At 30.6% G+C, this 14,933-nt stretch overlaps 2 protein-coding genes across 2 annotated transcripts; one reads left to right on the forward strand and one right to left on the reverse strand.

Annotated features, from left to right (window-relative positions):
• Window positions 1–6,739: 6,739 nt before the first annotated feature.
• LOC113851246 (protein ASPARTIC PROTEASE IN GUARD CELL 1-like) lies at window positions 6,740–8,398 on the reverse strand. Its single transcript, XM_027481715.1, has one exon. It carries the CDS (start codon window positions 8,396–8,398, stop codon window positions 6,740–6,742), a length of 1,659 nt encoding a protein of 552 aa, XP_027337516.1.
• Window positions 8,399–11,278: 2,880 nt separating this feature from the next.
• Window positions 11,279–11,803, forward strand: LOC113851247 (deoxyuridine 5'-triphosphate nucleotidohydrolase-like). Its single transcript, XM_027481716.1, has 2 exons — window positions 11,279–11,486; window positions 11,559–11,803. Exons 1-2 carry the CDS (start codon window positions 11,279–11,281, stop codon window positions 11,801–11,803), a joined length of 453 nt encoding a protein of 150 aa, XP_027337517.1.
• Window positions 11,804–14,933: the final 3,130 nt, after the last annotated feature.

Here is a 14,933-nt window from a genome sequence, read left to right on the forward strand (position 1 = left end):
TGCTGATAGAAGAATTGGTTGACATGCATGAAATACTGTTAGCTTGGTTTCTAAGCAACCAAACTGGGTTCCTTTTCAAACTTCGTGAACCCGAAGAAATCTCCATGTTGTCAATCAACAACCCCGTGCATGTGTTCAAACCCATAAACAAGTTATAGACAACTACCAAAAAGTATTATTTATAAACAACTTTACGGACAGATTTGTAAAAAAAATTTTAAAATTTTTTTTAAAAAAAATTTGTCTATAAATTTGTCTATATGACAGACGGATAGTTTACCCGCTATTTCACATGAAATAATATAGACAAGAATTACAGACGAACTTTACTGTCTATAATTTGAAAATGAGAGAAAATTTTGAAACGGGAGTTACAGATAAGAAAATTCGTTTGTAAATATTGTCTTTTTTGACCGACTTTTTTTTTTGGTGATTTACAGACAGATTTTTGCGTTTGTAACTGGACTTTTAAAACACACTATTTTATTAAATCATTTACAGATGAAATTTTTTGTCTGTAATGTGTAAAATCATTAAAATCGCGCCTCCTCCTTCTCCTTTCTCATTTTACATAATTTGCTCTCTCTCTCCTCTCTTTCTAGGAACTTCAGTTTTTTTGGCCTTTACAAGTGATTGGAGCATCTTTTTGAAAAATAATTTGCATCATTGTATTCTTGATACGATACTTTAACTTTTTAATCAGTTTAGTTTTTTTTTTTTTTTTGATATATTTTAGAGACTTAAAATTTTTAAGATAGAGTTGTAGGAGTGGAGATTGTATGACTAGGGAAGGACGTAGAGGTCCTTCTCTAAACTTGATTATTGTGTGCTGTGGGATTGTTTATGTTTGCGGAATTTGTAGAATATGCATGTTGTAGAGTTATAAGGGGATGTGCTCTAGAACAATTTAGAATTGTAATGTGTATGTTTTTTATGCATTGATTAATAGATTGTTACATAATATATAGATTATGTGTAAAGAAAATTTAAATTTTTATATTAAGTACGTATAAACAAATCTAAGGAAATACTCATATATTAAGAGATATTCTTCCAAAATTTACATTAAAAATTTGTTGTATTAAGTGTAAACAAATATAAAGAAATATTCATATATTAGAGGAGATTCTGTCAAAATTTATATTAGAAATTTGTTATATTAAGTGTAAACAAATATAAGAAAATATTCATATATTAGGGTATAATTCTGCCAAAATTTACATTAGAAATTTGTGTAATGTATAATAAAAGGTTGATACAATATTGTATATTTATGTATTTAGTCTCTAAACATGTATTATATTTGATTCAGATATGTCAGGTCCATGCCCTAAATGAAGAATTGTAGAAGCAAAATGAGGAGATGTGAAAGACCAAGGAGAGTGCATGGAAGAAGAAGTAGACAAAGAAAATGGAGAAAAAGATAGAGAAGATGATAACATTGAGGATGCAAAAGGAGGTGTAACAACAACATATGCAGATACGGTAAATGCATTCATACTTTGAGATCATAAGAGCAAGCATATCTACACCTCTTCCTTCTCCTCCACCAGCTCCAACACTATCAATTTTCAGCTCCATGGGTCATTCCTCCTCTGACTCCTCCTCTACTAATGACGATACTTTTTCGGAAAATGATCACACCGATTATTAGTGATATACAATGTTATTTTATTTTTTATATTATTTTTTTATATGTTTACTTCTTCATTTGTAATGATATTTTAATTTTATATTTTATAAATAATTTCTAATTTAAATATATAAATTTTTTAGTTTTTATTATATTTATAAATTGTGATAATTAAGAACAGAAAGGAATAATTATATTTATAAAAAAATGAAATAATTTTTTAAAATTTCATAAATGAATTACGGATGGATTTATCCGTTTGTAAATTATAGATGAATTTAAAATTATAAATGAATTTAAAAATCTGTCTATAATTATTTACTTACGCGCATAGTACAGACAGACTATAACTGTCTATAAATTCATTAGTAATACTAAAATTTGTCTGTAATAATACAAAAATTCATCTGTAAATCTATCTATATTTACAGATTTTTTAGTAGTAAAAAAAGAAAGGGATGGATTAAAAGAGGTTAACCTTTTTGTTTGAGAGTTATAACAAATATTTGATAATTCTTTCAAAAAATAAAATCTATAGTACTCTTTACAATTAAGAAATTTTCATATCTAGTGATGTTTTTGATATCAAAGGAACTAAGTTTCATTGTAGTAAATTAATATTATTATTAGAGATTTAGTGATAATAGTAATTTTTTTTATTTATATACAAAAATAAAAAATATAATTGAAATAGTGGTTTGCATTAAAATAAATAGAATAAACAATAAAAAAATAAACACATGCCAACTTCTTTGCTTGGTACTTCATCAATAACTAAAAGTGTTAAATTTTTTTTTAAAAAAATGAGAGACTAAAACTACGTTTTTGCAAAATTATTTATAAAAACTAAAATTGTATTTAAACTTTCTTAAATATATTTTAAAAAAGTATGCATAAAAGAAAAGTCATCAAATTTGAGTCGTACAAATGATAGAACCAGTGGATAGATTAGCCTCAGCAAGAACAGTAACTGGAGTGAAACACATGAATGAATTTATGCTTTTAGAATAATTGCATTGGTTGGCATGAAATATCATTAGCTTGGTTTTGAAGCAACGAAATGGGATTCCCTTGGTTGCAAAAATTGCATGATCGATGCGTCTATATAAGAGTGTACTCTAACAACACAAAATCATCAAACACATCAAACACGTACAAGTGCTAAAATCGAAGCACAACAGTGTCGTCACGAACACAGAGATCAGAGAGGATGGACTGGATGAGTATGAGAATGGTAGATTATGAAGGGAGACGTTATTCAAATGATGATTCATACTACAGCTCACGCAAGTCATTTTACAACCGAGAAAATGGTAACCAAGACTTCTCTAATTCAGCCATCAACAGCAACTACGATAACTTCGATACTTCTGACAAAAGTAGCCATTGCATTAGTAACCAGTACTGTGATCATTATGCTCCCTCTCGCGATTTTCATCATCATCATCACACTCATTATCATTCTGATCGTATTTATTATGATCGTCATTATCATTATTATTAATATTAAATTTAAAAATTTTTATATTTAATTTAAACTTTTTAAATTTCTCCCCACAAGAATATCATGTCCCTAACGTTAATGTCGATGTCAAAAAAATTAATATTATCCGCATATTATATGTAAAAGAATAAACTTTCACTTGAAAGTGAAACTCCTGTAATGTTTCAGTACTTCTTCTTTCAATATGATCCTTATATCTTTTATATAAGTAGAGTTTTGTTTACCCAATCTCTCCTCTAGTTTACTTTTTTTATTTTAATTATTCACGTCCTGAGTTTTAGTTTGGAGTTCATGTGAAATGAAATTTGTAATTTTCGTTCTTTTGGAGCTGGTGTGTTATAATAAAATATTTATTTATGGTGAATTTATTTGGTCTGGGAAACATATTGTATGACTGAAATTGATTTAAAAACTTGGTGGATTTTTAGGTAAGAAAAGATAAAACAAACAGTTAATGAAAATAAAATTATAATATCAGTGTATTAATTTAAATTAAAAATCAATATTGTAATTAAAGTCAGATCACGGTTCTACCCCATGAACTGATTATAATCTATTTGATCGGTTGTTCAACTAAACAGCTGTGAACTCATTATACAAACGATTATTAATGCATGTTTAATAACACATGTTAAAAAGTTAAAATTAAAAAGACAAATAAAAAATAAAAATATTTAATCTCAAATAAAAAATATTTAATGTATATTTTTATAATAATTTAAAATATTTAATAAATTATAAAAAAATATAAAATACTTTTAGCATGTATATTAGTTATAATAATATAAATGTTAAAATATTAATATTAATAACTTTTCATAGTCTTGAATTAATTGGACTTTGATATTAAATGCACTATTAATAATCATAATATATACTTCATTAATTATAAGGATTTAAAAAATAAATTTAATGAGAGTATTTTCAAAATTTCCAAAATATGGCATTTTTTTCTACTTTATTCCCCCCACTTTATTTTCAGAAGGCTAATAACCATCCATTCGTGTTTGCATTTGGTCACATCATTTTGTTATTCGTATGACTTTACCGTCTCATGTAACCCAAACAAAAATCGATGATCAAATAACAGCTTGGAACGAACAACTTGTATGGACAGGTAAAACAAATATATTTAATCAACATTTGTAGACAACTATAAATTGTTTCTTTTATTCTTTATATATTTAAATATTTTTTAATTCTTATTTTATTTTTAATTCAATACTTTTGATTTTCAATAATAACATAACACGATAAAAAAAAAATCGACACATTTAAACAAATGATAGAACTGGTGGATATATTAGCCTTGAAGTTTTTGGGTGTGCAGCACGTGAACGAATTTATGCATGAAACATTGTTAGCTTGGTTTCTAAGCAAAAAGTTGGATTCCCTTAATTGCAATTGATAATGCGTTTATAAAATAGTGTATAGCCTAACACCATAACATCGTCAAACACAAGTGCTATTATCTAAAAACAATGTCCAAATTTCTTTGGTCACAGGGAAGAAGGTTTAGAGAAAGGAGGGAACGGTTAAGTATAAGAGTGGTAGATTATGATTATGAAGAAATAGGTAATCTTGATCCACATGACGGTTCATTTTACAACGCAAGGAACAGTAACCAAGACTTCTCTAATGAAGCCAAGATCGATGATGCATCTGAAAAACCTACCAGTGGCCTGCATAGGTCACATGACGGATATAACGAAGTTACTGTTGAACATCATATTCCGGTTAATCATCATTGTCATGTTCATTGTCATCGTCATTATTATTAATAATGTTAGTATGAAAATGAATATTAAACATGTGTATATGTGAGAGAGTGAATTCTCACTTTAAACTTTTATATATTTTGTAATCTCCATCATTCGCATTAAAATTTTATCTCATACTTACATCCTTTTTCAATATCTTTTTATCTATTGTTTTCTTTTTTTATTACGGAAAATACCGTAAAATTTTATTTAGTCAGTGTTTCTTTTAGTTTACTTTCGTATTTGAATTATTCACATCTTGTGTTTATTTAGTTTTGAGCTCAACTGCAATTAAAACTTGTACTTTTCGTCTTTTTGGATCTGCTATTGTGCAGAATTAGATAATTATTTATGGTGACTTTATTTAGTTTAAAAAACAAATTGGATAAATAGAATTGATTTGAAAATTGGTTAAGTTTAAAGGTATGTATTAATTCAAATTTTAAAAAAAAATCATCATATTGTTATTAAAATAGGACCACTAGTTCAATCCGTGAGCCGATTATAGCCTATTCGATCAGTATTCAACTAAATTGATGTAAATTTATTTTATAGAACATAAAGTTAAGTTCTCCATGGGAAAAAGTAATATGGAATACTTTTAGCTTGTACTTCTTATAGTAGAACATAGGTTAAGTCAGTTTGTCAATTCTTGAACTTATTATTATTATTATCTAAACCCATATGGGACTAAGTTTGAACTACCATTTCAGAAATTTGAATTATTTTAAGCTAAGCTGAGTTGATTAACTCAAATTAATAACTCTAATCTCTGATCACATTTCTATTGGGGTTCTATTAAGGTTCACTAAATATGGGTACCTAACTATTATTTTTAAATGCTTTAGGGACTAAGTTAGAAGTTTAATTATTTAATAAATTTTTGAATTATTTAAAATTTGTAATTAAGTCCTACAGTACTAAATGGAATTCTAACAGAAAAAATCAATGACTTAATTTAAAACAATTTAAGAATTTAAAACCTATTGAACAAAATTTTAACATTGATTTAATGAAACATAAACATAATTGGGAGAGAGAATGAGAGAACCTGCGGAGGGTCAGGATGATGTGTATCAAATAGTAAGCGTAGAAACAAAATGTTATTTTTATAAATAATGCAAACTGGAGTTAATTTGTGCCTATAAAGGCTATAATTTCTTTCACTAGTAGTAACACATTTTCCAAGAAAACACTATAACATCGTGAATGAATGGAGGAGTGGCTATCATGATTATTTCCAAAATGGGTTCCTTTTCAAACTTAATGAACGCAAAGAAATCCCATGTTGTCAATCAACAACACCGTGCATGTGTTCAAACCCATAAAAGAGCTACTACCAAGAAAACAATAGAGCATCAACAACAATGTAGGATACAGATAGAAGCAATCTAAAAAAGTTCACACGAGAGCTTCGGTTGTTTGGATTAATTTCTTGCTTGGACCCTTAAAGGTTGTTAAAATACTAGTGTAGAATTTGAATTATATTAACATTTTCACATGCCACACGTACCTACTAGTTGACTTGTGCTACTATATAATATTGGTCACACACGTAACCACTTCTGTCAACCCAAGAATATATTCTAATATGAAGCCAACATCAGTTGTTTAATCTAACATCCCACATTCCTCTAACTATAGACAATTATTTGTTTGGTGCATATAGAACCAAACAAACCACTCTTCTGATTCTTTGCTTTTGAGTGAAATTGCAAATAATAATATACTTTGGTCTTCCATCTTATTCTAATTATCTGAACTTGAAGAAAATAGGAAAATAAAAGGGAATCAAAACCCACTGACATCTCTTTGTAACTTCTAACAACTAATAATATGATGCTAAACCTCAGCACACCTCCTAGGGGAATATCCCAGCCTAGACTTCTTTGTATCATACAGAATGTGAAAATTCTGCTGCAGTAGGTTTCCAATAATTGTGAGAGAAGAATGATTAGGACTTTTCAATATTGCCAAACATAGAACTTCATCTGATTCATAATGGTAGAAATAATTCTCAACTGGGAAATTCCACACGGCCCCATCTGCAAAATGAATCCCAAAATCAGGTAGCTCCACTTGCAGTAGTGCTCCTGACACATTGTAACAAGGAGACATAATAAAACCATCTTCAGCAATTGGATGCAGTTTAATTTTCTTCATAAATGCTTCTTTTATAACATCATAAGCTTGGCCAGGGGAAAAAGTCAAGGTAGAGCCAGAATCAATAATTGTACCACCATCACCTTCTGATGACCAATGCCAAGTTTGTTCAGGAATATCGAGCATTTCCCCTCCAACCAAGATGGACTTTATCCCAAGATAGTAAAATGTATCATATGGACTTTCTTCTCTAGCAAGCAATGAAGTGAAGTTCAAATTGGGGTGGTACAATAGCTCCTTGTCCTCACCAAAGATCAATTTGCTACTGACACTTGTGTTGCTGAATAAGTCAGTCAGACAATAAGAAAATGAGTTTCCATAAATAGATTGCATCTGTGTGGAAAAGGAGAGAGGTCCTCTCCCAAGTCCTAGCAATCCAGCAGCTCCATGAAAAAAGCCTGTATTCCAATGACCACAACCAAACATCACATCTACTACATGTTTGAAATTTTCCTTCCCATTAGGCCATGTTAGATTCACAGTAAATGTTTCTAATGCAAAATCTCCTCTTGTATTTGAACCATCTGCATAGCCATAGAAGTAAGGACATGTTTGGTTTTCAACTTTGCAAGGCTGAAGAGGGTCTAGGGAAGAAACTAGTTGACAGAGGGGATCATGGCAGGTTATATTCCTATAAGAACTAGAGTCCTTGGGATCATAACGGAATCCATTTTGTTCAAAACAATCATAACAAGGAACACATTGAATCCAAGTAAGGTCACTGCCAGTATCAAGTATCAAACAAACATGTTTAGGAGGTGTACCCACAAACATATCTATGAAGTACTCTCCTGAGCCAAGAGAGGCCCCAGATTCAAGGGTTGCCATGATCTTACCTGAAAACTCATCTTCTGAAGATTCCAATGATTCTACAGAAGCATTAACTGGCTTGATCTGCTGTTGGAGTTGCTCCTTAACTTCCTTCACCCTTGACATGTTGTTTATGTTGTTTTTCACTAAGACTTTTCTGTGAAGAGTTTGAATTCTGACCAAATCCTTGATTGTAGAGTCCAGTACATGTGTTTTAGGCTCATTCCTATCCTTGATTGGCCTGCGCTTTAGGTGTAACTTCACTGACCTTCTGTGAGGCTTTGTTGATATAGCATCATCTTTATCTTCTTCCTTATTTAATCTTGTTGGTTCTGAACTTTTGGCTTTCTTGTCACAACAAGAATTCAGACAAGGCAAGGCATCAAAATTCAGGCAGTTTGTATACTCTGAGTTGGTGAGAGGTGGATCATTGTTGTGATCATTTTGATCATCAACTTCAGTGTATGCTTTGAAATTGATAGAGAAAATTGCAAGGAAGACCAAAATAAGGGAAACTTTCGTGACCATGGTGATGCCTTCTCCTTGTTTGATGGCATATACGATATGAAGTCAGGAAAATTCCCAAAAATTTATAACTGAACAATGGAAAATAAGATTGAGGTACTAATCGTAACAACGGGAATAGACACAGATTTTTCTATCAATTACTAGGAGACAACAGATACAAATTTAAAATCGAGAAACAGAACCAACAAGGATAAAAAATCTCTGGAAGTAGCTGAAGTATAACTTATTTAAAGGTCTAAGAAAAAAACCCAGAAGAAAGAAACTTTTAAATGCAAAGTAGAACATGAAACATGAAGGGGAAGGAAAATAGGGAATCAATGAAGTTTTAGGCTTTTACCTGAATACACATTTTTGATTAGGTGATACAGATATACTTCTGAGGGCTAAAAGCCATGGAAAGTGAGAGGTAGAGGTGGAAAATTATGGTAGTCTGAATTTGCCAATTTGGGAATCAAGTATCTGCCGGTTAAGCTGACATGACAAGGACTTCAAATCAAGTTTTGTCTGTCACTTTGGATAGTGGTTGCATTATTTTTTTCTTACTAATTTAGATTATTTTACATGGAATTTTTGGGAAAGGATTTTTCTTGTCACTTTATTTGTTGACTCGTGTTCAGCAGTGCTAGACCAATTTTTCAATTTAATTTTTGTTAAGATGTAGTTGGAAAATTAGTCAGAATATATCTTACAAAATTTAGATAATCTTTTTTTTTATGAACTATCTTTTAGTTGTGAATTATGTTCAATTTTTAAATATGGTATATATCCTATGTAATTGAAATGTTGAATCATTCATAACTTGCAAACTTCCAACATTAAATATTTAGTAACATGAGAATAGTATATATTAAGATATTTTATATTGGCTAAAAATATTATCAGAATTCACCTTATAAAGTGTGAGTAATTCTCTTTCGATAAATTATTTTTTATAAGTGAGTGAAGTTAATTTTGTAAAAATTTTACATCAAAAGTCAAGAGCTTCATTAGTCTTCTTACAACTTTAGAAGCCTAAAATCCATTTCTGAAGAGGACAATATTACACTATCCGAGTGTGTTCATCCCAGTAATGTGTGGTTTAATTCTTGGTTTGACATTGTGTTCTTTAATCTCCAATGCCACAAAATAAGTCAACCTTCGTTACCCAAACTACTCAAAGATGTCATATAAATGAAATCCATAAAATCCAAACTCAAGTGTTGCCTGTTAGATTTTGTAATCAGCATTTGTAATTTATTATAAACGTAGGCAGACTTAAACTAATCTAGGACGGGTGAATAGATATTGGGTCATTGACTTTCTTTCCTTTTCCTGTTTTTCTTTTGGCATAAAAAAAAAATCAATATTTGACTTGTTAATGAGAATATCAAAGCTTTTTACAATTTTGTAGTTCCATTAAAAAAATCCACCTTGTTAGATTCAAGATATTAGTTAACCCATAAAAGTTATTTTAAAGAATAATTATATATGAATTTAAAATCTATTTGCTTTCTTATTTTGTTGACATATAATATACTTCTGAATTTCTTCTATTTTCAAATTCTTTTCGAATTCTATCTATGTTTACATGGAACATAATAAAATAAATCAAATGCTATACTTTAAGTGAGAGTTTCTTTTCGTTGACAAATTGAACTTCGTAGTTTCTTCTCTGAGTTCTTTCCTTTTTCTCTCTTTGGAATGCTTCTGAATTTGAAACTGGCACGTTATGGCTTAAACATTAAAACTTCAAAAAGTCTTCGACAAATCTTAATAGCATGTGCTAGTTTTAGGCATTAATAGTGTCTAAGACTAGAAAACTAAAACAGTCATATTATAAGGCAAGAACATGTAGAAAAACAGGAGGAGTTGGTGCGCGTTCAACGTCGAGATTGCATCACCCAAAGCGACTTTTGACTCTACGATGCTAAAAACAGTGGTTTTTGTTCATATAGTACCTTGATCCTTTGAGTTTGGCATTGTAATTCTTGGAAAATCCCAATTGCTTGCTCAGTTGTTCGATTCAACAAGTTTTGAGGAGTTCTTCAAAGACAATTATTCTGTTTCACTCCAAAAAGTTGTAAGACATGTCAAGACTTTCTGGACATGTTCAAATTAACCAATAAAGGAAACAAGAGATTCAATAGTATTCCAATTATACACGAAATCAGACCAATTTCCATTACATTTAATGACTCATGGGACATAAAGTCTGCGGCAAGACCCACACACAACTCTTGTGTGACTAGATATTTTATATGATCAAATCAAATTGAGGAAAGAGAAAAGAGAAGGGTTCAAATCAGTTTAAAAGCTTCAATTTGGGTTGACAATAGAAAAACAAAGAAGGTATTTTGAAGTTGAAGCTAGGTCATTAAGGTGGTATATTATTTGAACTTAGTTAAAAATTGTTTTTTGATTCTTGGAGTTCACATAAAAAAATTAATCATTAACCGTTGAAAAATTTTAAAACCCATGCAAGACACCAGTCATATAAATATAAACTAGTATATTTATATTTTAAAAACAAATTTTAGAAAAATTTAAGTCAAAGAAAGTTTTTTTTTTTTTTACTCGAACTAACTTAAATTGACTTTATCCCTTTAATAAAAAAAAGTTAAATACATCCAAAAAAAATAAAATAGTTAAATCATTATAATTTTTAATTTCAAAATACTCTTGTAGTCATCTTCTTTTTTATTTGCTCCACCCTCCAAGCCTCCAACCCAAGATCACAATACACACAAGAAAGGAAAATGAAAAAAAAAAGTAAAAAATTTAGTGAAATAATGGCGGGAACATTTGGCGCCATGAGAGTAACAGAGTCTCACTCTGTTCTATATAAACCCAACCCTCCAACTATCCATTATCTTCGTTTGTTTCATTACATTTCAACTACAAATGGCTGAGCTAAACGGTGTCGTTTCGGCCACTCTTCTCCGAGTAAAGAAGCTCTCCGACAACGCCGTTTTGCCTTCTAGGGCCTCCCCTCTCTCCGCCGGCTACGACCTCTCCAGCGCCGTGGAGACAAAGATTCCGGCGAGAGGGAAAGCTCTTGTCCCCACCGATCTTTCCATCTCTATCCCCGAAGGGACCTATGCCCGAATCGGTAATTTCCGTTTCCCCAATTTTCTCTTACGATTTTCCGGGAAAATTTCTAATTTTTTGGTGGATTTTGCAGCGCCGAGATCAGGGTTGGCCTTGAAGCATTCAATCGACGTGGGTGCGGGGGTAATCGACGCGGATTACAGGGGTCCCGTTGGGGTTATACTGTTGAATCATTCGGATGTTGATTTTGAAGTGAAAATGGCTGATAGAGTTGCTCAGATGATAATTCAAAAGATTGTGACGCCTGAGGTTGCTGAAGTTGAGGATTTGGATTCTACACTCAGAGGTGAAGGTGGTTTTGGATCTACTGGGGTTTGATTCTCTCACTGTTAAGATCGTTGTTTCTTTTGTTAATCTTTAGGATTATCGATCTGCGAGGTGAATGCTTTTTGAGCAATTTTTGTACAAATGCAGTATATGTGGGCGCCTCTGTTTTCTCTTATGTAATATTGAGAACTACGAAATATTACAGTGAGGTTATAATTGCTTTTTTTTTTTCAGGTATTATCTCTAGTTTTATTGCAAATAATGATAACAGCAACAAAATAACAAGAGTTCAAGTTTTAAAATTTGAGGTGAAGTTAGATTTAACTTAATAGAAATTGCCTAAAGCTTGATAAAAATGGTCAAGACACAATTTTTACCAATTAGAAATGGGTCCAATTTTTTTTTGCGAGGTCAACCATGGTATATTTATTTTGGCATATATTCTTCAAAGAGAAACCTCACATTTATCTATCTGCATATAAAACAGCTTGGTTTCCAAGCAAAGTAGTGGGTTAACTTTACAATAATATACGGTACTCCTTAAATGGAACTATATGTTATCAAACCTCTGAAACAAAGTGTGGATTTGAACGAAATAGAAAGCAGTGCATAGTGAGCAATAGAGAGAAACTGTTGGAGAAGGCATTAACACTCTGCTGCAAGCGACAAATCGTAATATGAGTGATGCAATTGCCAGTAATGTAATCTTACTTATATTCATCATAAGATCTTCAGCAAGAAGGTAAAGAAATCTCGCGGAGACCTCCAGGACGAAAATACGTCTGTGATTGTAGAAGGGATGAACACAGCTACAAAGGGTGAAGGTGCAAGTGAAGGTACACGGGTCATTTTGCAAAAGAGGTAGCGGCAACCAAGACTTCAATCATGCAGCCATCGGCAGCAACAATATCCATGATGCCTCTGCAACAATCACCACCTATTCTAATTCACATGACATGTATGGCGGCGTTACTTATCAACATCATGATCGCCATATTCATTATCATAGTCATTATCACTATAATTCTTAAAAAAAATATCATTAGCAATACAATTTCTATTATTAAGTTAAAATTAATTGTACTGTCTTTTTTTTTTGTATATTTGTAAAATAAATTTTAGTTAAAAAAAAGTGTGTAAGAGTAAGCGAAAGTGTTTTAAAAAGTATATTATTGGCTTTCTTTTAATTCTTCTTCTTATTATTAACACGATAAAAAAAATGTTATGTGGATATATATAAAGATTACGGCAAGCTTCTGAACTCTTGAAAAAGTTATTAAAAAATTGTATATTTAGAAAAATTATATTCAGACCTCTACATTTTAAAATTATATTTAATTAAGTTCTTGATTACATTTTTGTCAGAGTTCCATTTAGTAGAGATTTAATTATAAATTTCTCAATATTTAGTGAATAATTAAACTTGTCATCTGATAAGTATTTGAAATTTTGTAATTAAGTCCCGGCATTATACGAAACTCTAATGAAAATATAATTAAAGACTTAATTAAAAATAATTTAAAAGTTTAGGCATCTGATTAAAAACTCTTAAAATATAAAAGACTTATTTACAATTTTTTAGAGTTTAGGGACTTACATGGAATCTAATTTATCTTTAAAAGTTAAATCGATCTGGAGGGGAAAAAATTGTCTAAATATCTTAAGGAGTATTATAATTGTATTTTTAATTAAAGTGAGACTTCTTTAACACATTTATAGCACCCCCTTACACGGATTTGTTTTGTTTTTGTGCACACTACATTGTGAGAATAGGGTGGGAGAGCTTCTTTATAAACAGTACAAGACTAACTTATGACTTGTTTGATTTGTTGTAATTGGAGGAAAAGGAATTAAGGGGAAGTGATTTCCGAGGAAAATAACACAGTTCCCTTGTTTGGACTTCACTGTAAGAGAGAACCTGTGTAGGGTCAGGATGACGCTCAAACAGTAAGCATAGAAAAAGAGAATCATATTTTTTTATTAATAATGCAAACTGGAGTTTGTGCCTCTAACCCAAACATTTCCTTCGTTAGTAACACATTTTCAACGCAATGAATGAATGGAGTGCTATCACGATTACTTCTAAAATGGGGTGGTTCCTTTTCAAACTTTTTGAACGTGCAGAAATCACTAAGTTGTCAATCAACAACCCCGTGCTTGTGTTGAAACCGATACTAGAATTACTACCAAGAAAACAATGGAAAAGTTACATGTGCATCGACAACGATGTATATAGGATACAAATATAAGCCATCACATGAGAGCTTCGGTTGTTCGGATTAATTTCTTGCTTGGACCCTCAAAGGTTGTTAAGTACTAATGTAGAATTCCAATTATATTAACATTTTCACATGCCACACGTACCTACTAATTGATAATATTGGTCACACGTTAACACTGCTGTCAACCAAGAATATATTCTGATATAAAAACAAATATCAAGATTTTAATCTAACATCCCACGTTCCTGTAATCGTAGACAACTATTTGTATGATGCATTTACGACCATGCAAACCAATCTTCTGATTCTTTTCGAGTTAAATTGCGTATAATATTATTTGGTCTTTCATCTTTTGTTGGTGGGTTTTCCGGGAAATTTTTTAATGTTTCTGGTGGGTGTTGCAGCGCCGAGATGAGGGTGGGCTTTGAAGATTCGATCGACGAGGGTGACGTTGGGTTTATATTGTGAAGATTGTGACGCCTGATGCTACTCAAGTTTAGGACTTGGATTCTACACTCAGAGGTGAAGGTGGTTTTGGACCTAATGTATAATATAATTTTAAAATATAAATAAATATCAAATTTTGAATAATATACTTACAATCATTTAAATTTATATACATATAATTTAATATACATTATTATAAAAATAATATAATATAATTAATATTTAAAATATTAGTTAACTTTACGTATAAAATTATTACATTATATAAATATATAAATTTAATATCTAGTCTCAATAAATATTAACTTTAATAATAATATAGGAAGTAAAATCGATAAAATGAACTAGTTGAACCGGATCAACTCAAACTTATCTCATAAAATATATCATTTCAGTTTTAAACTATAATGCATATAAAACAATTTTAATATTTTAAAATTATATACTTATTTTATCTCTTCTTATATTTTTTTTTATTATAAGTGCTTTTTATAAAACCTTATTCAAAGACT

Source organism: Abrus precatorius, unplaced genomic scaffold (genome assembly GCF_003935025.1).
Source record: "Abrus precatorius isolate BTA unplaced genomic scaffold, Abrus_2018 Scaffold9, whole genome shotgun sequence".
Lineage (NCBI taxonomy): Eukaryota > Viridiplantae > Streptophyta > Magnoliopsida > Fabales > Fabaceae > Abrus > Abrus precatorius.

Bases quoted from the DNA above. Each gene is read 5' to 3' on its own strand.
- LOC113851246 (XM_027481715.1), bottom strand. From the start codon at position 8,398: ATGGTCACGAAAGTTTCCCTTATTTTGGTCTTCCTTGCAATTTTCTCT.
- LOC113851247 (XM_027481716.1), top strand. From the start codon at position 11,279: ATGGCTGAGCTAAACGGTGTCGTTTCGGCCACTCTTCTCCGAGTAAAG. The intron at 11,487-11,558 runs GTAATTTCCGTT...TGGATTTTGCAG, and splicing joins AGGGACCTATGCCCGAATCG to CGCCGAGATCAGGGTTGGCC.